This window comes from Macadamia integrifolia, chromosome 9 (genome assembly GCF_013358625.1).
Source record: "Macadamia integrifolia cultivar HAES 741 chromosome 9, SCU_Mint_v3, whole genome shotgun sequence".
NCBI classification, from domain to species: Eukaryota; Viridiplantae; Streptophyta; class Magnoliopsida; order Proteales; family Proteaceae; genus Macadamia; species Macadamia integrifolia.
Genome location: NC_056565.1, coordinates 13,981,618 through 14,006,850, shown reverse-complemented (window position 1 = coordinate 14,006,850; position 25,233 = coordinate 13,981,618). Strand labels below are relative to the sequence as shown.

The window sequence follows — 25,233 nt, the reverse complement described above, 5'->3', positions numbered from 1 at the left end:
TTTCAAATTTATTACAAGCAAGCAGGTGAACTTACTTAAAACAAAAACAACAAGAACATTTTTAGGCAAGCTTGGCTAAGACACCAACCAAGGGTGCAGTGTTAACAGTTGCAGGCTCACTTTGCTGGAAGTTAGACCTTGAATCAGTAAAACCATCACTGACATCCGGACCACCAATAATTGCCCCTTCCAACACATTTGGATTGGGTGCATTCTTGTTAAACCAAGCATCAAAACCTCCTTTGCATGTCACAGGCGTGGGATCCTTCTTTATTGAAACAATTGAAGCTCCTCTGTGATGAACCATCTCTGGGTACTTTGACCCAAAACCTACCATGTAGCTTATTCCTCTTGGGTTTGAACCCAAAATATAATCAACCTGAAACCACAAAAAAAAAAGAAAAAAAAAAATTGAACTTCTTCATAATCCAACATAAATAGTGGTGTTCTAGTTCTACAAGACACTAATTATGATAAACAAAAGTGGGATAGCCCACAGAATACAAATTGAGGATCTAACTGATGTGGGAAGGGGTGTGAGTGGTTTAACCCAACCCAACCTTAAATCTCTTAAATCAACCCAAGCCTAGCCTAGTCTGCTCAAGCCGAACTCTGACAGGCATAGCCCAATCCAACTCAGTCTAGTATTACTGGTTAATTGGTTGTGTGATCTTGATATGTTGCAGAGACCAAAGACCAAGGTTTTTGTATATATACAGATTGTGAAAAAGAAGACTTTTTGTAGACATTTTTCTACAAGTATCTATTTATAATTATTAATATATTTATATTATTATATACTTAATATATAGGGTTGGGTTGGATCAGGTTGAGACCTCAATCCAGGCCCAGCCCAACTCGCCTTATTTAGGCTCAGAGTGTGCTAGGGCGGGTTCGGGATGATTAGGCTTTTTTGACACCCCTAGATGTGGGACTACAACTATATAACTCCTAACATCTCAACATTACCCTTGAAGAGCCAGGCTAGATCAGGATGTTCTCGCACACTCCTGGTCCTGGTATTTGTTATCCAGTTTCTTTCTTTGTATTTAAAGAATTCTAAATATCATGATCAGGGGTGTACTAGAATGTTTACTAACTCTACTGGTAGAGACATTTTAGGGAGGACGTACAATAAATGAACTCGAGCTCTGATATCATGTTAAATAAAATGGGACAATCCTAATAATGAAGTAGATGACTTGATTTATACCTGTGATTGCACAAATTTGATTAAGTCAGTTGGCGAAACTGTGCCATCTTGGCAATTGATACTTGCTTGCGCAGCTGATAGGTAGTTGGAATAAGCTGACAGTACAAATAAAGCTGATGTGGTGTATTGGAGACCATTCCATGGCTGCCACCATAGAGCACCTGCAGGAGTCGTCTTGATATTGTTGCTCCCTTTCTGAACGCAAGAGCATATAAACTGCTCTGCTTGACTCTTGTATTGATCCCAGTCCCCATCCGCTACTTTGCCTTCAAGGACAAGCTATGTAACAAGAACAAATCAATATCAAATATTTAGTATATATAGTACCATAGAAGATCAAATCAATATGGACCATGGTGAGCATCAAGCTTAGATAGAAATCTGATAGTACCTTGGAAACTAGGACCTGGGCACCCAAGAACTTGTCATCCCAAGAGAACATGGATCTTGAACCACCGGTATTTTCAGTGTTGCCGAGGTAATCTCTGTAGATCGCTTCACTAGTGGCTCGATGGAGCCACGCAGCTGCCCACAGCAATTCATCCTGACAAGAGAGATAGACGGCTATATTATCATTAATCGAGATAAATCATCATTCCATGTGACAAAATTAGATGCTCTTATGAAAACAAGATTGTCTAAATTGGATTATGCAAAAAAGATAATTTCTTCTGAAAATTATATATATATATATATATAGAGAGAGAGAGAGAGAGAGAGAGAGAGAGATTCCATCCATGGAGAATTATGATAAAACTTTTTCCTCACTTATCAATGCCAAAGAAAGTAGCAACTAAAAACAAAATCGCCAAAGCAAAATAAGTTCCCTTGTCTTTTATAATTTAAACGAATAAAAGGTATGGCACAAGGAGCTGATTTTTCCTTTTGCATTTTACACCCCAAACCTAGATAGAATCTCCTAATCATGTACAATTATGTGATAACATTTGTCCCATTTACTGTTATTCAAGGAGAATATTTGTAAAAGTAAAAATGAAACGAATGCTCCCTAGTCATGCAACTCAGTCCACTGACATAGAGGGTGGTGAAATGACACTCCATTCCTATGAAACCCTCAAAACCTAACCCCTACCGATGCCCGTGTGCATCCCCTCGTTGGTCTTGTGCAATGCTGACGACTGAAAATCATCATTTTTTTTCACTAAAATGCATACATTGGCAGGGACCCCAAGATCATTTCATATGAAAAAAGAGAGTGGACACAAAGGTGCAAGTGTTCCCTGGCCCAACAGCTCAGAGAACCTTTTCCTTAATGAAAAATGAAAACTACTATATACATCTTTTATGTTTACCTCATATCCACTACTGGAGTAGAACTTCCCAGCAACTGGAATGCTATTCTGATACAGGCCTTGGTGATTCCGAGCAAAATCAAAGAGCTGAAATTTGATCAAGAAGGAAAAAATAATCACTTATTGTTCTTGAAAATACCCACAAATCATCACCATAATAATAATAATAATAATCTCACCTGCTTTGCATGGTTAAGAAGTATGGAGGAATAGTTAGAATTAGATGACCGGAAAGCAATGGCTGCAGCAGCTAAAGCAGCAGAAGTTTCACCGGCGAGGTCAGCTCCCGGGTTTTTTTCATCGATCTTAAAGGTCGTCCGTGGTGTAGCCATGTCCTCCGGCCTCTGCCAGCATCCATGGTCAGAGTCACCATCACCAACTTCACCATAGAGGACATTAGGTTGAGGGTGAGCTTTGATTAGGTAATCAGTTCCCCACTTAATAGCCTGAAGGGCATTATGTAACTCATTTTTAGATGAAAGTTGAGTCCCAAACTCCACTACACTCCATGAAAGCATTGTCACAGTAAATGCTAAGGGAAACCCAAATTTCACATTGTCTCCAGCATCATAGTATCCACCAACAAGATCAATCTGTCAACCCAAAGTCACCATTTTAACAAAATCTCAAAAAAATTAATGGATACAACTATAAATATACTAAAGAGATAAAGTCTCAATAGCTCCTCACATATAGGATCTCATAAGTCAAAAATTAATGCATCACTGACTCGTGGTTTGATACCTCAAAGACGGTGGAATCTCATATAAAGAAGTTATTACATAAGAGATCAGTGTACTTACACCAGCATCGCTACCATCATTGAGACCAGAGTCACCTCTCCACTGCACTCTCTGGTCACGAGGTAGCCTCCCTGATCTTTGGGCTTCAAAATACAACAAAGATTTGGTAAGGGCTGCTTTATAGTCTAGGGAAGCAACTCCATGAAGCAACAGGAGGAGCAAAAAACCTAAACAAGAGAGAGAACTTAGTGAAGACATTGCAAACAAAGCTGGCCTAGACTTTAGACTTTGAGCTCAGGCTCTTGAGATGGTGTCCCAATTTATAAGAAATGAAGACTGTTTCGAGATAGGAAAAAATAATGATATTTTTCCAATTTCATTTACCTTTTTTATTCCAGTTCCAATATATATGCTGTTATTCACACTTGTCACGTTTTCCATAGACCCAGATTGGAATTAAATATAACTTTTAAACTCTCTAATTTTGGAAATAGAATCGTCTCTAATTTCATAACTATTCAAAATATGTGAAAAAAAAAATTCTGTTATTTTCATGGATAGTTTTTATCATTACTTTTAGTGGTCATAGTGCAGCAAACAATTGAGAATATTCTTCCAAGTGAATCAATCAAGATTAGAAAAGGGTAAAAAGAAACTACCTTGATATGAGAGAGAGAGAGAGATTTGTTTCTAAATAATAGGAGAGATTTGGGTTGGAGGTTCCAAAATAAGGGAGTTTGATTTGAAAAACATATACAATGCAAAGAAGGGAATATGATTTTAAATAAGAGGAGAGATTTGGGTTGGAGTTTCCAGAAAAAGAGGGAATTGCCATTTTTTATTTGAAAACAGATATAATACAATTAAGGAAAAAGAAAATAAGTTTTATAATCTTTTGATTTGAATAAAAAAAAGGAAAAAAATATGGGTAAAGGATTGGAGTTGGGAAAAATATCTTAGTTTTTGGATGTGTATATATGAATATATGGTTATTTGACCACTAGATATCTAGAAAATGGTATAGATTGATCATGTATTAAATTTCAAAACTTAATTCAATCAATTATTTCCCCTTGTATTAATATACATCCCCTATGTATTTTTTCATGCATATCTGCTACACTAAACTGGCAATTACTGTGCACTCTCCCCTGGTCTTGGATTTTTTCAAAACCAGTCCATCACCACTTGAAAAATATCATTGAGCTGAAACTTTACCTGTGAGCAAGGAGCATTAGGATTTCCTTGTCCAAATAATTTGGAAACTATCATAATTGAAACATGGTAGATATTTAGTTGTCCAATCGGGTCGGCTTAGAGAAACATTTCCCTGATTTTCTTTTCCTACTTGACAAGTAGTTTACATGACTCACTAGAAAGGTTGTCTTGCGTAGTTTCCCTAATTGTGTCATGCGAAAAGAAAATTTATCGATTTTCGATCCAGCTCTTCTCCACAGAGCCTCGGGACCAAAGAATGATCCTAGGGCTAGGGGGATACAGGCACTCTAGTCCCTGGACTTTATGAAGAGGAATCCTATCCATCGATTTTTCTTGTTAGATTAATAGCAACCATGTTGGGTTGGATTCCTTAGCTCAAGGAATCAAACCCAACATGGTCTTGTTGGATTAATTTATCGATTTTTCTTGTGCAGTTTCCCTAATTATGTCATCTATGGAATTTCAAAGCCAAACTCAAATACCTCAACCCCATTTAGTGACTTTTTATTATGCTGCAAGTTTGGGCCAACGATTTCACCAAAAAAAAAGTTTGGCCCAACGAGCAAGAGCACGCCCAAGCCCACAGGCTCGGAAAGGGTTGATATTTCTGGATCCAAGATAGGGTCTGGCTGGGCTTGGGTTGAGCTATGGCCGGACAAAGCAAGGCTTGGTCCGACCCTATATATATATATATATATATATAAATATATAATATACAATCAAGCAACTAGCCTTGCCTATCCTGAAATGACAAAAATTAGGAACTGCTAGGGTCAATTAGAGCCAACCCAACCCAGCCCAGCCATACAGGGTCAATCGACCCTTGGGTTGGGCTTGGGTTGAGCTAAAGAACCAACCCAACCTCGTTGCACCCCTATTTTCTTATCTGCTTTTGATATAGAAATGTGGAGGGTGTAAAAAGTCAGCTTGCAGTGGTTGACCCTATCTAAATAATCTAAACTGATTGGTTGAACCTTGACGCCTATTTGATCGATTATTAAATATGTCAGGCCTAAGCATTGATCGATTAATTATATGCGATCACGGTGCAAGGTAGTAGCTTGACGGTTGCTTGACAGGGACCAAACAAATATTGTAAGCAACCAATAACCAACAGTTTATAGCCCTATTAGCCTGTTTATAGCCCAATTATAATCCGATTAGACCAATTACCTTCAACTCAATTATAGATTTGAAAGCAACCTACTATAACTAAATGTGTTCATGTCTTGGCCTATGAAGCTTGATTTCCTAAACAGACGAAAAAGTTACAAAGCCTTAAATTGATGGAGACCAATTAACCCGAATTGAAACCAACCACTCCTTACTAGTTAACATCCCTATAGAAAAGTATACATATCCCCTTTCGCATTCTCCCATGTATTTTTAGTTGTTGATTTTGGAACCGATTACTAAATGGGATGGGATGTTTTAGGACATTTTGTAATGGCTCCAGAACTAAAAGATCGATAAGGAACCGGCTAGAGCCAGAACTTCAGGACCCCTTTTTTAGGGAGGACCACCAAAATGCATGGCCAATCAAAAGGAGCACTTATCTATCCAAGGGCTTCAATCTGGCATTCGGCCCATGGTGGCCCAAAGTTAGGTGCCCATTTAGCAACGCCTAGCACGTATCATGCCACCATTTATCTAGTCATAATCAACTTGTGAGAGGGACTTCCCTAACAAAAATAACATTCCTTGGGCCTTGGGCCTTGGGGGCACAAGGGAAATTTTGTTATTTGTTTGACTTTTTAATGACAATGATTGATTGACCGGATATGGATTGAATATGATTCGATTCAGATTTTTTGATTGGATACTGATATGAATATGGATACTTCTAAATAAATACGAATGTGAATCAAATTTATATATTTTACTATCTGTTTACATTTCTGCCTTATATAATCCAGTTCAATCTATCTCTCTAAGTTTTCTTAGCTTTTTTTCTCATTCTCTAGAATTTGTCTAAACTTCAAAAACCCTCAAAATCATTAACTGATTATCTAATCAGATTGAATAATTAATTTTCAGATAATTCAAGTTTAGATCCAATTACCCTTTGACTGAATATGGATACGAATTTGAATTTTGGACTATATTTAGTGAGAGTGATAAATGTTGGATGGGTTTGTTTCATTTCACTGTGAAGTGTAGATCAAACTACATTTTCTTTTTTCCATGGCTGATGCTAAGACCAAAATATGGCCGCCCACACATTCTTGGGGTGCAAGGCTATACCCTCACTAGCAACCAGCCAAGGCCAGAATTTATTTGTTATATAAAGGTAAAGCCATCCTGATGAGAGTATTGGGCATTGACAGCAGCAGGAATGGATCAAGTCTGGTATTACTTAGTTCTCTTATTCTTCTGCCTTCTTGCCTCTGCCAAGCTCTTCTTACTAAAACAAACTATACGTAGACATCTTCCTCCCAGCCCATTTGCTCTTCCCATTATTGGTCATCTTCATCTCATAAAAGGACCGCTCCACAGAACACTTTGCAGTCTTTCGAACCAGTTTGGTCCAGTACTCCAACTCCAGTTTGGATTTTGCACTGTGATTGTCATCTCCTCCCCTTCAACCATTGAGGAATGCTTCACCAAAAATAATATCATCTTCGCAAATTGTCCCCGTCTCCTAGTAGGCAAGCACCTCAACTATGACTACACCACAACTGGGGAGCCTCATACGGCCACCACTGGCGCAACCTTTGTCGTTTCACTGCACTTGAAATCTTCTCGATGAACTGCCTCAACAAGTCATTCAGTATCCGACAGGATGAGATGAGATTGTTGTTAAGGAAGCTGCTTTAAGAATGCACAACATAGTTTTGTGAAAGTTGAGTTGAAATCAAGATTCTCAGAACTGTCCTTTAACAAAATAATGAGGATGATTTCAGGGAAGCGGTACTATGGTGATGACTTGGAGGATCTTGAAAAAGCAAGCCAGTTTCGTGACATTATAAGAGAAAATTTTGAATTGAGTGGCGTATAAAACCCTGGAGATTTCTTGCCCTTTTTGCAGTGGATTGATTATCATGGGCTAGAAAGGAGAATGTTGATGTTGAAGGAAAAAACAGACACATTCTTGCAGAACTTGATCAATGAACATAGATGCAGCAGAGACGGCAATTCTTCTTGTTCGGAAGAAGGGATGAAGAAAACGACGATAGATGTTCTGCTCTCACTGCAAGAAGCTGAACCAGAGAACTACACCAACACAACCATCAAAGGAATTATTCTGGTGAGACTGATCATCAAACCATATGCTTCTAGTATACTAAGAGAGACTCCAAACTATAGTCCTATCATTTCTTTTACTTCTATCCCTCCCGAACCCTACCATGATTATTACTATGTGCAGATATGCTTATGGCAGGAACAGATACATCAGCAGTTACAATAGAATGGGCAATGTCACGGCTGCTCAACCATCCTGAGGTGTTGAAGAAGGCCAAAGCTGAGCAACACGCTTATGTGGGAGATGACCGCTTGATCAATGAGACAGATCTCCCTAAACTGCCTTACCTCCACGGTATCATTAATGAAACTCTTCGACTGTTTCCTGCACTACCACTTCTGTCACCACATGAGTCATCAGATGATTGCACCATTGGAGAGTTTGATGTACCAAAAGGTGCTGTGCTGATCATCAATGCATGGGCAATTCGAAGGGACCCTAAATTATGGGAGAACCCAACAAGTTTCAAGCCAGAGAGGTATGAGGAAATGGGTGCCGAAGCAACTAAGTGGCTGATTCCATTTGGATTGGTGAGGAGGGGATGTCCTGGGGATAGCGTGGCCGATCGTGTTGTTGGTTTGGCTTTGGGGACACTGATTCAGTGCTTTGAGTGGGAGAGATTGAGTGAAGAGGAGGTGGACATGACAGAAGGGACAGGGTTTACCATGCCCAAAGACAAACCACTGGAGGCAATGAACATCATTCCTGCACAGCCTTCCAACAACATCACCAAATCCTTCCAGCCCAATAACATCTGTAGTGCAGGAGACTTTCCCTCGTTAAAGTAGAACAACAGTGATGCATTTACACGTTGGGTTTATTAGGAAGTTGAGTTGGAGTCGAGCTTTATTTTCTTATTTATAATTGGATTTTGTTTCCATTATTAGAGTTAGGATTTGTTTCCATTATTGAGTCAAGATAAGGTTGGATCAGGAGTTATTATTCCTGTACATACCATCTTTTTCTCTTTGTTTCCCTATCTTATCTTCTTTCCCTTCCATTGCTTTATTAAGGTTACTGTTATCTTCCCTGCACCTAGAAATACTCATGTTTCCAGGCAATAGTTGCAGGCCTAATCTCCCTCTTCGTTGATCTGCTTGGACTGAAGCTTTGCTCGAGGCTCCTCCTTCTCTAGGAGACCATAACCCAAGTAGATCATCTCCAATGTCAGTCAAGTTAGCAGGTTACCCTCCACCATAATGAGGCGTGGCCAAATAAACCCTCAATTGGACATGAGAAATCTATGGTCCAAATAAACCTTCAAGGAAAGCTTCTGAACAGAGGGAACTTCGTTGCCTTAACTAATTTCACTTATAACAAGATCAACCCTCTTGATGCATATCTGAGTCCAGTTTTTATATTTCCCACTAAGGATCCAGCAGCACTAGGCTACCATCCCTCTAGACTGCTTTCAATTGTCCAGGTGACAGCCACACAAATTATAAGGCCCTCTACATAATACCAAAGATCTAGTGTTAATGATTTCACTCCCCGAAGAGGGCTTTCTTGTCTTTTATTTATTTATTTTCCTCTTGTCTCTTCATAATGGGAGAGGAAGTGGGGAAAAAATGGAAAACATCTAGGAAGAGACTGCATATGCACATCAGTCTACCATACACATTACATTAGCTACAATCTATTATATTAGCAAAAATCTTAAAGTACTCTACCCTTCTTACCCTGCAAGAATTTGCCATTTCTGAAACCTGCCCGCTTTCCACCCAGTGGGAAGCCAAGCTAATTCCCGAGATACAATAGAACCATATAGACCATATCCTTTACAGAGGAGATTTTCTTATTTGACACCCCTCAAGGTGTCAGAATTTTTTGCCCTTTTGTTATGACACTTCTTTTTCCCAATATGGGCAATGACATCATTTGACATGTGTACTCGCATGACACTAACAACTTTTGATAACGACATAATGATATGTCAATTTCAACTAATTTTTGAAAACCCTTTTATACCCCTATCTTATAAACCTATCAGGAATAAGACAAGGGGCAATTAAGAGAAGGCATCAAGTTTTAAATACAACTATAGAGGTGTCCTTCAGACACTCCCCAAAATAAACATCAGCTCATTGACTAGTACAAGATCACAATACATGCAAGAATAGGAAAAAAGATCTTAATTCACTGGATCCTGAGAACTAATAGTAATGTCATCTACTGTGAAAATACTATAGGACAATATTTAAGTGAAGCATTTTCCTCAACAGCATACTCAACCTATGTAATCTAACACAATCACTTCTGGTTTCATACACTGATATGAAGAAAAATACCAATCTCCGCAGCCAGGGCTCACATGTCTGCATAGTACATTAACTATCCTAAAACATAAAGTCAAAAGTACACTAAATTCATATATGTATGAAATATCAAGTAACATATATAAATAATCTGAACATTAACAAAAGTAATATATTAAGAATTTACGAATAAGAGTGATCTGCATGCGTCCAACAGAAAGAGAGGGAGGAAAAAAGAAAAACAGATGAGAATATATAATTGGGCAATGAAAAAAAAAAATTAATATAAAAATGAAAGCTAAAATATTGGTACATTGGTAATAGTTTACTACCATTCACCAAGAGTTCATGGCCAAAAAGTAACCTTCTTAGCAGACAATATGATATATCATCAACTAGTATGACTGAGATGCCACAATGCCCAAATTTTCATATAAATTAGTGCTAAACCTAATAAAGAGGTCTTAGGATGCATGACTGCCTGGCACCAAACCTGCAACTTGAATGGTGACTCTTACCACCAAGAGAACAAGCCATAGCCTCATGCAAAGAAGTTCTGACACACCAACATCTAACAATTGAAAAAATTGTCTTCAGAAAATTAAAAGCTTCTATTCGCCACATGTTCATAATTTTCATCCGGCATATCCCGCGTTTGGTGGTCTCTACTTGGGGTATTCCCCATATTCATATTGCTTGGTCTGTCCCATTCCTGATGATCTTTGTTCTCCATGTTGATGCCAGAATTACCAGGCATGTCCCTGCTTTGGTAGTCTCTACTCTGTACATTGCCCATGACCATATTAGTAGGTGTATCCCTCATTTGGTCTCGGTTTGGAAAACCTCCTCCCATGCCTGGGTCCCTACTTTGATAATTTACATTTAGAGCATTTCCAATCCCTGTAGTCTGGGCATCCCAATTCTGAGTTGTACCTCGTATGCCCTGACTTTGGAAATCTTGGTTCTGTTTGGTTGCTGGGAAGTCCCTGCTCTGCAGATTCCAATTCTGCGTTGCAGGTGGCATGTTCATGTCCCGACCCTGTGAATTCCAACTCTGTGTTGGAGGTCCCATGTTCACATCCCTTTCCTGGGAATTCCAATTTTGTGTTGGGGATGCCATGCCTGTGTCCCTCTGCTGGGAATGTGGTGGAGGGCTGTCCCTACTCTGGGCATTCCAATTTTGTGGTGGAGGTGGCATGTTACTCTGGGCATTCCAATTTTGGGGTGGAGGTGGCATGCCCCTATTCTGGGAATTCCAATTCTGTGCAGGTGGTTGCATGCTACTCTGGGAATTCCAATTCTGAGCAGGTAATGGTTCATTAGTCTGGGCATTCCATTTCTGCGCAGAAGGTGGCATGTTCATGTCTCTACCCTGGAAATCACGACTCTGCACTGGAGGCGGTGTGTAATTGTTCTTAAAATCATGATTCTGCACTGGAGGTGGCATGTCCCGATTTGGATTACCCTGGGTCTGGACAGGGTTTTGTGCCGGTGGGGGTGCCGGAGGTGGTGGTATATCCCTGTTCATCATGTTTTCCCTTCGCCTCTCAAAGTTCCTCGACCTATCGAAATTCCTTGGCCTATCATTACGCCTTGATCTTTCATTTGCACGGGCATTATTCCGAACCCATTCCTCATGATACTTGGGGTCATATGGTACAGCTTGCCCATTAATAAAAGGCTCCCCTGTAGAAATGAGAGAGAATCAGAGGAATGTCACACTGAGTGATTCCAAAACAATAGTAAAACAAAAACGAGGAGCTAAATTCATATAGATGTGAAGAGATGTTAGAGAACTAAGAAAACAAAAGATTTTAGAACTGTAGAGGGATAGAAGCATTGACTGCAATTCCCAAGCCGCAAACAAGAGACTTCAGCCATAACATAAAACATATGAGAACAAGAAGGGGAAAAATTACAGTGCCACAACTTGATAGTCATCCATTGAGTACTCAAATAATTCCCCATCGCCCCTACCCCCTGGTTGCGGGAGTGGGAAACTCGGTTCTAATAACAGAGCTATTAATAAAATAATCAAAATTTTCCTCTCTTTCTAATACTTTTGTTCATTAACAAACTATATGAAAAAGATTAAGTTCTACAGCAGAGAAAGGGATGAAGAGATACTAAGTATTTACCTCCATAACTCTTGTTTCTAACATCTAAATAAGAATCAGGAAGAACCCAGCGAACCCTTGGCAGTTCTGTCCAAACAAAACACAACAAATGTTAACCAAAAACTCTCAAAGTTAGTGAATCTGTGTTTTTATTTCTTTTGGTGTGTCACCATGTGGATGTGTGTGCGTGTACAGAGAGAGACGAACCCTTAATCTTATATGATAGTTCTTCTGAAACAAGAGCTCCAAAGGCAAAGTAATGCCTCGTGGAAACTGAGTAGATCTTTTTCCGAGCTTCCTCTTCACTGCAACGATTGGGGAGAGGAAGACGTTCAGGTAAAGAAAAACCAATAAAGAAGACGAGTTTAGTGACAGATATTTAGAATGAAGCAACATTACCTGCCAACAACCTGAGCCAGGGTTTTGATATAGCTATCGATGATATCGTCGCGGATGAGGCTAGGCTCGGGAGGCTCCATGACGACAAGCCAATGCTCGAAGTCGCATCCATCCAGAAGAATTGTTTCTTTCGGAGGCCTGTTTGCCGATGAATCCATCGATCTGGTCGCCAATCCCCTAACTACCAAGACCCCATTATCAATTATGTTACTCGCAACAGAAACCCATGGAGATGAAGATGAGAACAGATATCTCAGAGGGAATCGCCTCTGGGACTGAGGAAGCGATGAAGAAGTAAACAAACTAAGGTTTGGGCTCGTTGACGAGTGGGTTAAAGTGGAGGAACGAGGGATTATGGTCTTCGTCTTGCGAGCAGACGCCTCAGCTTGTTGTTTCAGAGAAATTAGGGCTCTGCGAGTAATCATCTTCGTCTTCTCTCTCTCTCTCTCTCTCTCTCTCTGGGCACAGCTTAAACCCTTAAAACCCTTAAACCCTGATGAGCATTCGTTAGGGACAACCGACGGGCTTAAGGCACTTTATATGGAAGTTCCATGGGGTGAGGTATATGGTTCTGAACTTTCAGTCGCTAGACCGGAATCAGAGCGGGATTGTTTGTCTGGGATTTTAAGAGATTCTCATCCGACATTATTGGTGCATGGTGTACTCACTTTTATACACATTCACTGTTGGATTCGTTGACCCCTTGATCAAGGATCGCTGCCAGGCTGTGTATAGCTTGCACCCTCTCACGAGGTGGGTAAAATGACCGCCTCACCCTTGTGACCGAAGTCTTGACTCTTGAGGCACTGTTTGGTAACGTTTTTACCTTTTCTGTGTCGAGAAACAGCAAAAACATAAGGGTCCGTTTGATAACGTTTCAAGAAACACGTTTTTGTGTTCAGAAACGGAAGAAACGGAACAAAAAGTTTTTGATAAAACTGTTTCGTTTCAATTGTTTTCAGAAATAGAAATAGAAATTTCTACCTATTTATGGTTCAAGAAACGACCTAGGCGAACAAGTAGAACTTATTTCACCGTTTCTGGAAACGACTCGTGGCCATTGTTTCGCTGATTACTATCGACTTCCAGTAACATGATTTATCAAACACCTTCAATTCCGTTTCTATTTCTAGAAAAGGAAATTTATGTTTCTGTCGTTTCTTGAAACATAAACGTTATCAAACAGACCCTAAATTTCCGTTTCTAAGAATATAAATGGTTTTGTAGGTGTTTGATAAACCTTGTTTCTGAAAACATCGTTCCCCGCTCTCACGACAAGTCTCTTAGCTACCTGGGTGGTGAGACCCGTATCGTGGTGGTGGACCGCCACTCCAACCTTGTAGACCTCTCTGCCCGGCTCTCTCGTAGCCTCCTCCTTGGACTCTCTTTCACCCTCAAGTACCAACTCCCCAACGAAGACCTCGACTCCCTCATCTCCGTCACCACCGACGAAGATCTCGAGAACATGATCAAAGAGTATGATCACACCACCACTTCCTCCTTGAAGCCCTCTCGCCTCCGTGTCTTCCTCTTTCCTACCAAGCCTGAAACAATCACCTCTATTGGCTGTCTCCTCAGCGACTCCAAGTCGGAAAACTGGTTCTTGGATGCCCTCAACGGTGCTGGAATCCTGCCTAGAGGGATCTCTACTGACGCTGCTTCCGTTAATGGCTTGCTAGGTCTGATCGATGCCATCCATGTCCACCCTTTTGCAGATGGGGAACCTCAACCTGAGTCCGTGGGTGGCAATATAAAGCAGGTTAATAAATCTGGGCAAGATGTTCAATCGCTGTCGGATTCTCCAATGATGGAAACCAATTCCTCTTTTGGTTCAACATCTTCTTCGCCTTTTATGTCTAATTTGCCTCTGATTCGGGTTCATGTTGAGGATGGTGGTCGTTTGAATGATCAAAAAGTTGGGCTAGAGGGACATTTCTCGTAGCTGAGCATCGCTGCTCCGCAGAAGCAAGAGGAGGGCTTTGTTTCACTATCTTCTCCTCCACTTGTTTCGACCAATACTGTCGCAGCTGCAACAATGGCGTCAGCTGGTGCCGTTAACCTTACTACTGTTGCTAGTGAAAACTCCGGCAGGATTTACTTGGACAACGAGCGATCAGACCATGGGGCCCCTGTTGGTTCCACAAGTCTATTTCCAGAAACGACAAAACAAGTTCTACTTGTTTCGTCATTTCAGTTTCTTGAACCATAAAACAATATAAATTCTTATTTATGTTTCTGAAATAAGTAGAAACGGAACATGTTTATCAAATGCTTTTTATTCCGTTTCTGTCGTTTCTTGACACAGAAACGGCAAAAACATGTTTCTTGAAACGTTATCAAACGGGCCCTAAGTCTTCACCCCATCTTTCATTGGCTCTGTGCTAGTGTATGGTGCACTTAGCCGAACAGAAATCTTTTTTTTTTTAAAGGAAATTACCAAAAAATTATGGAGATTACTTGACTGGGACCAAACGAATATTGTAAGCAACCAATAACCAACCGTTTATAGCCCTGTTAGCCTGTTTAATGATTGTTTATAGCCCAATTAGTCAATTTGCTTGTTTAAATCCCAATTATAGTTTGATTAGACCAATTACCTTAAGCTCGATTATGGATTTAAGTAACCTATTAAAACTAAACGTGTCCATGTCTTGGCCTATGAAGCTTGATTTCCTAAACATACGGAAAAATTGCAAGGCCTTAAATTGACGGAGACCAATTAACCCGAATTGAAACCAACCACTTCTTATTGGTTGACACCCCTATAGAAAAGTATACCTATCCCCAATCGCATTCTCCCACGTATTTTTAGTTGTTGATTTTGGGACCGATTACTAAATGGGATGGGATGTTTTAGGACATTTTGCAATGGCTCCAGAACTAAAAGATCGATAAGGAACCGTCTAGAGCCAGAACTTCAGGACCCCTTTTTTTACCGAGGACCACCAAAATGCATGCCAATCAAAGGAGCACTTATCCATCCAAGGGCTTCAATTCAGCATTCGGCCCATGGTGGCCCAAAGTTAGGTGCCACCGTTTATCTAAGTCATAATCAACTTGTGAGAGGGACTTCCATAGCAAAAATAACATTCCTTGGGGCGCAAGGGAACATTTTGTTATTTGTTTGACTTTTGAGTGATAATAATAGATTGACCGGATATGGATCGAATATGATTTGATTCAGATTTTTGACTGGATACGGATATGGATACGGATACTTCTAAATGAAAACGAATGTGAATCAAATTTTGATTTTTTTTACTCTCCATTTATATCTTTGACTTATATAATCCGGCTCAATCTATCTCTTTCAGTTGTCTTAGCTCTTTTTCTCATTCTCTAGAACTTGTATAAATTTCAAAAACCCTTCAAATCATTAACTGATTATCTAATCAGACAAAATAATTAATTTTCTAATAATTCAAGTTTGGATGCAAATACCCTTTGACCAAATACAGATACGAATTTGAATTTTCGACTATCCATTAGTGAGATTGATAAAGAATGGGTGGATTTGTTTTATTTCTCTGTGAAGCATAGATCAAACTACATTTTCATTTTTCCATGGCTGATGCTAAGACCAAAACATGGCCGCCCACACATTCTTGGGGTGCAAGGCTACCCTCCCTAGCAACCAACCAAGGCCAGAATTTATTTGTTATACAAATGTAAAGCCATCCTTTTGAGTGTATTGGGTATTGAGTCTATTGACAGCAGCAGGAATGGATCAAGCCTGGTGTTACTTAGTTCTCTTATTTTTCTTCCTTCTTGCCTCTGCTAAGCTCTTCTTACTGAAACAAACTAAACGTAGACATCTGCCTCCCAGCCCATTTGCTCTTCCCATTATTGGTCATCTTCATCTCATAAAAGGACCACTCCACAGAACTCTTTCCAGTCTTTCAAACCAGTATGGTCCAGTCCTCCGACTCCAGTTTGGATTTCGCACTGTGTTTGTAATCTCATCCCCTTCAGCCGTTGAGCTCCAGTTTGGATTCCGCACTGTGTTTGTAATCTCATCCCCTTCAGCCGTTGAGGAATGCTTCACCAAAAATGATATCATCTTCGCAAATCGTCCCCGTCGCCTAGTAGGCAAGCACCTCAACTATGACTACACCACAATTGGGGCAGCCCCATATGGCCACCACTGGCGCAACCTCCGGCGTTTCACTGCCCTCGAAATCTTCTCGATGAACCGCCTCAACAAGTCATCCAGTATTCGACAGGATGAGATGAGAATGTTGTTAGGGAAGCTGTTTAAGGATGCAGAACAGTATTGTGAAAGTTGAGTTGAAATCAAGATTCTCAGAACTGTCCTTTAACATAATAATGAGGATGATTTCAGGGAAGTGGTACCATGGTGATGACTTGGAGGATCTTGAAGAAGCAAGCCAGTTTCGTGACATTATAAGAGAAAATTTTGAATTGAGTGGCTATCAAACCCTGGAGATTTCTTGCCCTTTTTGCAGTGGATCGATTATCATGGCCTAGAAAGGCGAATGTGGATGTTGAAGGAAAAAAGAGACATTCTTGCAGGGCTTGATCAATGAGCATAGATGCAGTAGAGACAGCAATTCTTGTTTGGAAGAAGAGATGAAGAAAACGATGATAGATGTTCTGCTCTCACTGCAAGAAACTGAACCAGAGAACTACACCAACTCAACCATCAAAGGAATTATACTGGTGAGACTGATTATCAAACCATATGCTTCTAGTATACTAAGAGAAACTCCAAACTATAGTCCCATCATTTCTTTTACTTCTATCCCTCTAACCCTACCTTGATTACTACCATGTGCAGATATTGCTTATGGCAGGAACAGATACATCAGCAGTTACAATAGAATGGGCAATGTCACTGCTGCTCAACCATCCTGAGGTGTTGAAGAAGGCCAAAGCTGAGCTACACACTCATGTGGGAGATGACCGCTTGATCGAGGAAACAGATCTCCCTAAACTGCTTTACCTCCACGGTATCATTAATGAAACTCTTCGACTGTTTCCTGCACTACCACTTCGGTCACCACACGAGTCATCAGATGATTGCACCATTGGAGAGTTTGATGTACCAAAGTTACTGTGCCGATCATCAATGCATGGGAAATTCAAAGAGACCCTAAATTATGGAGAACCCAACAAGTTTCAAGCCAGAGAGGTATGAGGAAATGGAGGCAGAAGCAAATAAGTGGTTGATTCCATTTGGATTGGGGAGGAGGGGATGTCCTGGGGCTGGCCTGGCCAATCGTGTGGTTGGTTTGGCTTTGGGGACATTGATTCAGTGCTTTGAGTGGGAGAGAGTGAGTGAAGAGGAGGTGGACATGACAGAAGGGACAGGGTTTACAATGCCCAAAGACAAACCACTGAAGGCAATGTGCAAAGCAGAACAAACCATGACCAATATCCTTTCAGGACTATGAACATCATTCCTTCACAGCCTTCCAACAACATCACCTAATCCTTCCAGCCCAATAACAACATCTGTAGTGCAGGAGACTTTCCCTTGTTAAAGTAGAACAACAGTGACACACTTACACATTGGGTTTATTAGGAAGTTGAGTTGGAGTCGAGCTTTATTTCTTTTTTATAATTGGATTTTGTTTCCATTATTAGAGTTGGGATTTGTTTCCACCATTGAGTCAAGATAAGATAGGATTAGGAGTTATTATTCCTTTATATACTCGGTCATCTTTTTCTCTTTGTTTCCCTATCTTATCTTCTTTCCCTTCTATCTCTTTATTAAGGTTACTGTTATCTTCCCTGTAGCTAGAAATACTGTCCAGGCAATAGTTTCAGGCCTAAATCAAGTGGATCGATCACCCTCTTTGTTGATCTGCTTGGACTGAAGCTTTGCCCAAGGCTCCTCCTTCTCTAGGAGACCATAACCCAAGTAGATCATCTCCAATGTCAGTCAAGTCAGCAGGTTACCCTCCACCATAATGAGGCGTGGCCAAATAAACCCTCAATTGGCCATGAGAAATCTATGATCCAAAAAGTTATACCAACAATGTGAAGGGCTTTTTGTCTTTGGATGGTCTTTGAAGTTTATTCAAGGAAAGCTTCTGAACAGAGGGAACTTCGTTGCCTTAACTAATTTCATTTATAACAAGATCAACCCTCTTGATGCATATCTGAGTCCAATTTTTATTGTTCCCACTAAGGATCCAGCAACACTAGGCTACCATCCCTCTAGACTGCTTTTAATTGTCCAGGTGACAGCCACAAAAATTATAAGGCCCTCTACATAATACCAAAAATCTAGTGTTAATGATTTCACTCCCTGAAGAGGGCTTTCTTGTCTTTTATTTATTTATTTTCCTCTTGTCTCTTCATATGGGAGAGGAACTGGGGAAAAAATGGAAAACATCTAGGAAGAGACTCCATATGCACATCAGTCTACCATACACATTACATTAGCTACAATCTATTATGTTGGTAAAAATCTTAAAGTACTCTACCCTTCTTACTCTGCAAGAATTTGCCATTTCTGAAACCTGCCTGCTTTCCACCCAATGGAAAGCCAAGCTAAGTCCCGAGAAACAACAGAACTATATAGACTACATCCTTTACAGAGGAGATTTTCTTATTGACACCCCTCAAGGTGTCAGAATTTTTTGCTCTTTTGTTATGACACTTCTTTTTCCCAATATGGGCAATAACGTCATTTTACATGTGTGCTCGCATGACACTAACAACTTTTGATAACGACATCATGATATGTCAATTTCAACTAATTTTTGAAAACCCTTTTATACCCCTATCTTATAAACCTATTAGGAATAAGCCAAGGGGCAATTAAGAGAAGGCATCAAGTTCTAAATACAACTATAGAGGTGTCATTCAGACACTCCCCAAAATAAACATCAGCTCATTGACTAGTACAAGATCACAATACATGCAAGAATAGGAAAAGAGATCTTAATTCACTGGATCCTGAGAAACTAATAGTAATGTCATCTACTGTGAGAATACTATAGGACAATATTTAAGTGGAGCATTTTCCTCGACAGCATACTCAACCTATGTAATCTAACACAATCACTTCTGGTTTCATACACTGATATGAAGAAAAATACCAATCTCCGCAGCCAGGGCTCACATGTCTGCATAGTACATTAACTATCCTAAACATAAAGTCAAAAGAAGTACACTAAATTCATTTATGTATGAAATATCAAGTAACATATATAAATAATCTGAACATTAACAAAAGTAATATATTAAGAATTTACGAATAAGAGTGATCTGCATGCGTCCAACAGAAAGAGAGGGAGGAAAAAAGAAAAACAGATGAGAATATATAATTGGGCAATGAAAAAAAAAAATTAATATAAAAATGAAAGCTAAAATATTGGTACATTGGTAATAGTTTACTACCATTCACCAAGAGTTCATGGCCAAAAAGTAACCTTCTTAGCAGACAATATGATATATCATCAACTAGTATGACTGAGATGCCACAATGCCCAAATTTTCATATAAATTAGTGCTAAACCTAATAAAGAGGTCTTAGGATGCATGACTGCCTGGCACCAAACCTGCAACTTGAATGGTGACTCTTACCACCAAGAGAACAAGCCATAGCCTCATGCAAAGAAGTTCTGACACACCAACATCTAACAATTGAAAAAATTGTCTTCAGAAAATTAAAAGCTTCTATTCGCCACATGTTCATAATTTTCATCCGGCATATCCCGCGTTTGGTGGTCTCTACTTGGGGTATTCCCCATATTCATATTGCTTGGTCTGTCCCATTCCTGATGATCTTTGTTCTCCATGTTGATGCCAGAATTACCAGGCATGTCCCTGCTTTGGTAGTCTCTACTCTGTACATTGCCCATGACCATATTAGTAGGTGTATCCCTCATTTGGTCTCGGTTTGGAAAACCTCCTCCCATGCCTGGGTCCCTACTTTGATAATTTACATTTAGAGCATTTCCAATCCCTGTAGTCTGGGCATCCCAATTCTGAGTTGTACCTCGTATGCCCTGACTTTGGAAATCTTGGTTCTGTTTGGTTGCTGGGAAGTCCCTGCTCTGCAGATTCCAATTCTGCGTTGCAGGTGGCATGTTCATGTCCCGACCCTGTGAATTCCAACTCTGTGTTGGAGGTCCCATGTTCACATCCCTTTCCTGGGAATTCCAATTTTGTGTTGGGGATGCCATGCCTGTGTCCCTCTGCTGGGAATGTGGTGGAGGGCTGTCCCTACTCTGGGCATTCCAATTTTGTGGTGGAGGTGGCATGTTACTCTGGGCATTCCAATTTTGGGGTGGAGGTGGCATGCCCCTATTCTGGGAATTCCAATTCTGTGCAGGTGGTTGCATGCTGCTCTGGGAATTCCAATTCTGAGCAGGTGGTGGCACATTAGTCTGGGAATTCCATTTCTGCGCAGGAGGTGGCATGTTCATGTCTCTACCCTGGAAATCACGACTCTGCACTGGAGGTGGTGTGTAATTGTTCTTAAAATCATGATTCTGCACTGGAGGTGGCATATCCCGGTTTGGATTACCCTGGGTCTGGACAGGATTTTGTGCCGGTGGGGGTGCCGGAGGTGGTGGTATATCCCTGTTCATCATGTTTTCCCTTCGCCTCTCAAAGTTCCTCGACCTATCGAAATTCCTTGGCCTATCATTACGCCTTGATCTTTCATTTGCACGGGCATTATTCCGAACCCATTCCTCATGATACTTGGGGTCATATGGTACAGCTTGCCCATTAATAAAAGGCTCCCCTGTAGAAATGAGAGAGAATCAGAGGAACATCACACTGAGTGATTCCAAAACAATAGTAAAACAAAAACGAGGAGCTAAATTCATATAGAAGTGAAGAGATGTTAGAGAACTAAGAAAACAAAAGATTTTAGAACTGTAGAGGGATAGAAGCATTGACTGCAATTCCCAAGCCGCAAACAAGAGACTTCAGCCATAACATAAAACATATGAGAACAAGAAGGGGAAAAATTACAGTGCCACAACTTGATAGTCATCGATTGAGTACTCAAATAATTCCCCATCGCCCCCACCCCCTGGTTGCGGGAGTGGGAAACTCGGTTCTAATAACAAAGCTATTAATAAAGTAATCAAAATTTTCTCTCTTTCTAATACTTTTGTTCATTAACAAACTATATGAAAAAGATTAAGTTCTACAGCAGAGAAAGGGATGAAGAGATACTAAGTATTTACCTCCATAACTCTTGTTTCTAACATCTAAATAAGAATCAGGAAGAACCCAGCGAACCCTTGGCAGTTCTGTCCAAACAAAAACACCAAATGTTAACCAAAAACTCTCAGAAAGTTAGTGACTCTGTGTTTTTATTTCTTTTGGTGTGTCACCATGTGGATGTGTGTGCGTGTACAGAGAGAGACGAACCCTTAATCTTATATGATAGTTCTTCTGAAACAAGAGCTCCAAAGGCAAAGTAATGCCTCGTGGAAACTGAGTAGATCTTTTTCCGAGCTTCCTCTTCACTGCAACGATTGGGGAGAGGAAGACGTTCAGGTAAAGAAAAACCAATAAAGAATACGAGTTTAGTGACAGATATGTAGAATGAAGCAACATTACCTGCCAACAACCTGAGCCAGGGTTTTGATATAGCTATCGATGATATCGTCACGGATGAGGCTAGGGTCGGGAGGCTCCATGACGACAAGCCAATGCTCGAAGTCGCATCCTTCCAGAAGAATTGTTTCTTTCGGAGGCCTGTTTGCCGATGAATCCATCGATCTGGTCGCCAATCCCCTAACTACCAAGACCCCATTATCAATTATGTTACTCGCAACAGAAACCCATGGAGATGAAGATGAGAACAGATATCTCAGAGGGAATCGCCTCCGGTTCTGAGGAAGCGATGAAGAAGTAAACAAACTAAGGTTCGGGCTCGTTGACGAGTGGGTTGAAGTGGAGGAACGAGAGATTACTGGCTTCGTCTTGCGAGCAGCCGCCTCAACTTGTTGTTTCAGAGAAATTAGGGCTCTACGAGTAATCATCTTCGTCTTCTCCCCGGTATCTTCTCTCTCTCTCTCTCTCTCTCTCTCTCTCTCTCTGCGCAGAGCTTAAACCCTTAAAACCCTTAAACCCTGATGAGCATTCGTCAGGGACAACCGACGGGCTTAAGGCACTTTATACGGAAGTTCCATGGGGTGAGGTATATGGTTCTGAACTTTCAGTCGCTAGACCGGAATCAGAGCGGGATTGTTTGTCTGGGATTTTAAGAGATTCTCATCCGACATTATTGGTGCATGGTGTACTCACTTTTATACACATCGTCACTGTAGGATTCGTTGACCATTTCATTAAGGATCGCTGCCAAGCTGTGTACAGTTTGTGCCCTTTTACATGGGTGGTGAAATGACCACCTTACCTCTATAACTGATGCCTTTGGTCTTGACTCTTATGTCCCATAGTTAGCAAAAATGGAGAATGGAAAAAAATTAGAAACGGATGGTACGGGTTTTAAACAGTAAAATTTTTTGAATAATACTGGCAAAAAAATAGAGAATGGTAAAAATCGGAAAACATATGGTACATGTTTTAAATGTGTAGATTTTAAACAAACGGGACTAAAAAAACATTAGTATACTCATATAAATTAAGGAATTATTATATGAATATCTACATCTAGTGTTCAAAACAACTACAATATCTAACATTAATACCTATACATCCTATGTCTCATTATAAGTTTTAAGATATATTATTGAATATCATTCATACACCACACGTGCCCAAAGTCTTATTAAGCAATGCGACTAGGTTATGATATTGTTCATTGCTGTCAACATAGTCAACAAGCTCTCGAAATGATATATGTTCAGTTAGTGTTAGGAGTCAGCACTTTAAAAATATTTTTCAGCAAACATGTCAGTTTATAGCTCAATTCCAAGGTCTGTGAATTGAATTGAATTGAAGGTAATATCGTGAGAAATATAGTCCATTGCGTTAGCTTCAAGTTGGTGAAAGAATTAGGTCGATCAGAGTTCGAGAGAGAGATATATGGTCAATTAAGTAGACATTATGTTAAAAAATCAAGATTTAAAAAAATGCCATAAAAAAAAAAAAAAGGAACGTGTTTAGAACAGGAATGCTTGAAGTTCGCTGTTTTTTTAAGTATCTTTGAAAAGCATATGGTAAAACGTGTTTTAAATGGTGAAAAACAGAAACACACTTAAAAAACGCATTTTTGCTAACAGCTTGACCTCACCTCTCATTGGCTCTGTGCTAGTGTATGGCACACTCAGCCGAAGAGAGATCTTTTTTCCAAGAGGGAAATTACCAAAAAATTATGGGATTACATGAGATAATAAAATGAAGTTTCCAAATCATGAGCAACAGCATGACCCTAAACTCAAACATTAAAAGGGTAAACCCCGTCCCTCATGAAATGCAAATCCTTGGAATAAAGAAAGGTAAACAATTCTACAATAGAAACCATCGATTGATAATTTAACCCACAATTAAAAACACGTTGGATATTTTCACGCCCAATTGTCTTAGTATGTGAGAACACCAACCAGACAGAATTTCCTTACTTTAAATTAAATATCTTATAATTTATAGAAAGTCTTGACTTCCCAAATTTATAACCGAAGACAAACGTTGCAGTTTTTCAGCTTATGACATTTTTTGTTCATAGTAGAATGCCTATAATTTATATGGGAATATATAACACAAATTTTGTAAACTCGTAATTATTTCCTATTAATGGCAATGGCAATCTTTGGTCAGCTATTGCTTACCAGAAAATAGGAAAAAAGCTAGCTGTTGCCTGGGACCTGCTAAGTGACTCCTAGACAGCACCAGTGTGTCCATAAAAATTTTCAACAAAAAATAAAATAAAATAAATAAATAAGAAGAAGAAGCAATCAAATTTTTATGATAAGAAATCAATCCAAATATTGCCATTGCCATTAATAGGAAATAATTACGAGTTTACAAAATTTGTGTTATATATTCCCATATATATAATAGGCATTCTACTATATATATCTCCGTCCTACCATTGCCTGTGATTCAATTTTGTTCTTTCCCTTCCTTCCCACATCAACATAGTTCTTCGTCGGACTACTTTACATGCATGAATTCTTGAGTGTTTAGAATTTTCAATGGCGATTACTGTTTCTTGGGAAAATCATCATCTGCTTCTTCTTTGTTGCATTCTTTTTACAGGTTTGATTGATATTCCCAATCTTCAGTAGACTGTGAACGTTGTTTACTAGATTTAAAATATGTGTAGTTTTCTATTTATCATTCATTCATTTTTTCTCCCAAGGTTATTGATCCTAATCTTTTACATAAAAAATTGCGGTGATCATTAGGGAAAGAGGCAGGCTTAGCCTAATCGTCTATTTTTATATGTTTCAATCTCAGCCCACCATATGTATTGAGATTGTGATGATTTTATTTTTTATTGCCCATCATATGGTAGGTCACAATAATTTCAGCAGATGTGGTGAGATGAGATTAGACCACAATCGCCTATTTTTAGTATATTTTACACCTTATGTGGGATGTTAGTATTGTATAATTAGCCCATCACCATCAAGACCAATTTCGAGTAGACTGTGCTAGCAATACAAGAAGTCGATGCCTTGCTATTAGAGTGGAGGTTCCCAAGAGGTCATGGGTTCGACTTTCCTCCCTTCACCTTGTGTCATGAGACTCTCTCTCTCTCTCTCTCTCTCTCTCTCATATGTTAGAAAGTAGATTGGACAGTTATATAGGATAGGCTGGACCCAAAA

At 39.8% G+C, this 25,233-nt stretch overlaps 4 protein-coding genes and 2 pseudogenes across 4 annotated transcripts in view; 3 read left to right on the top strand and 3 right to left on the bottom strand.

The window, feature by feature from the left end:
* Positions 1–9: 9 nt before the first annotated feature.
* Positions 10–3,548, bottom strand: LOC122089924 (endoglucanase 13-like). Its single transcript, XM_042659700.1, has 6 exons — positions 3,330–3,548; positions 2,706–3,119; positions 2,527–2,613; positions 1,605–1,757; positions 1,214–1,492; positions 10–379 (listed from the first exon to the last, which is right to left on the bottom strand). The coding sequence occupies exons 1-6, from the start codon at positions 3,525–3,527 to the stop codon at positions 62–64; spliced, it is 1,449 nt and encodes a 482-aa protein (XP_042515634.1). The 5' UTR covers positions 3,528–3,548; the 3' UTR covers positions 10–61.
* Positions 3,549–6,808: 3,260 nt separating this feature from the next.
* LOC122089538 lies at positions 6,809–8,519 on the top strand (annotated as a pseudogene).
* A 1,726-nt stretch (positions 8,520–10,245) lies between these two features.
* LOC122087886 (multiple organellar RNA editing factor 8, chloroplastic/mitochondrial-like) lies at positions 10,246–13,043 on the bottom strand. The gene is made up of 4 exons (XM_042657008.1): positions 12,503–13,043; positions 12,311–12,408; positions 12,125–12,190; positions 10,246–11,672 (listed from the first exon to the last, which is right to left on the bottom strand). Exons 1-4 carry the CDS (start codon positions 12,925–12,927, stop codon positions 10,588–10,590), a joined length of 1,674 nt encoding a protein of 557 aa, XP_042512942.1. The 5' UTR covers positions 12,928–13,043; the 3' UTR covers positions 10,246–10,587.
* Positions 13,044–13,157: 114 nt separating this feature from the next.
* Positions 13,158–15,051, top strand: LOC122089537 (annotated as a pseudogene).
* Positions 15,052–19,800: 4,749 nt separating this feature from the next.
* On the bottom strand, positions 19,801–22,654 carry LOC122089391 (multiple organellar RNA editing factor 8, chloroplastic/mitochondrial-like). The gene is made up of 4 exons (XM_042659083.1): positions 22,058–22,654; positions 21,866–21,963; positions 21,679–21,744; positions 19,801–21,227 (listed from the first exon to the last, which is right to left on the bottom strand). The coding sequence occupies exons 1-4, from the start codon at positions 22,480–22,482 to the stop codon at positions 20,143–20,145; spliced, it is 1,674 nt and encodes a 557-aa protein (XP_042515017.1). The 5' UTR covers positions 22,483–22,654; the 3' UTR covers positions 19,801–20,142.
* A 1,858-nt stretch (positions 22,655–24,512) lies between these two features.
* LOC122090174 (endo-1,4-beta-xylanase 5-like) overlaps positions 24,513–25,233 on the top strand; it is a 4,538-nt gene continuing 3,817 nt past the window's right edge. The window contains exon 1 of the mRNA XM_042660021.1: positions 24,513–24,661. Coding sequence (XP_042515955.1) covers positions 24,598–24,661 — 64 coding nt within the window. The 5' untranslated portion in view covers positions 24,513–24,597. The remainder of the gene's footprint in view (positions 24,662–25,233) is intronic.

Bases quoted from the DNA above. Each gene is read 5' to 3' on its own strand.
- LOC122089391 (XM_042659083.1), bottom strand. From the start codon at position 22,482: ATGATTACTCGTAGAGCCCTAATTTCTCTGAAACAACAAGTTGAGGCG. The intron at 21,745-21,865 runs GTTCGTCTCTCT...TTGTTTGGACAG, and splicing joins ACTATCATATAAGATTAAGG to AACTGCCAAGGGTTCGCTGG. The intron at 21,228-21,678 runs GTAAATACTTAG...TCATTTCTACAG, and splicing joins TAGAAACAAGAGTTATGGAG to GGGAGCCTTTTATTAATGGG.
- LOC122089924 (XM_042659700.1), bottom strand. From the start codon at position 3,527: ATGTCTTCACTAAGTTCTCTCTCTTGTTTAGGTTTTTTGCTCCTCCTG. The intron at 3,120-3,329 runs GTAAGTACACTG...TTGGGTTGACAG, and splicing joins ATGATGGTAGCGATGCTGGT to ATTGATCTTGTTGGTGGATA. The intron at 1,493-1,604 runs GTACTATCAGAT...CTTGTTACATAG, and splicing joins CCCAGGTCCTAGTTTCCAAG to CTTGTCCTTGAAGGCAAAGT.
- LOC122087886 (XM_042657008.1), bottom strand. From the start codon at position 12,927: ATGATTACTCGCAGAGCCCTAATTTCTCTGAAACAACAAGCTGAGGCG. The intron at 12,409-12,502 runs GTAATGTTGCTT...CAATCGTTGCAG, and splicing joins CTGGCTCAGGTTGTTGGCAG to TGAAGAGGAAGCTCGGAAAA. The intron at 12,191-12,310 runs GTTCGTCTCTCT...TTGTTTGGACAG, and splicing joins ACTATCATATAAGATTAAGG to AACTGCCAAGGGTTCGCTGG.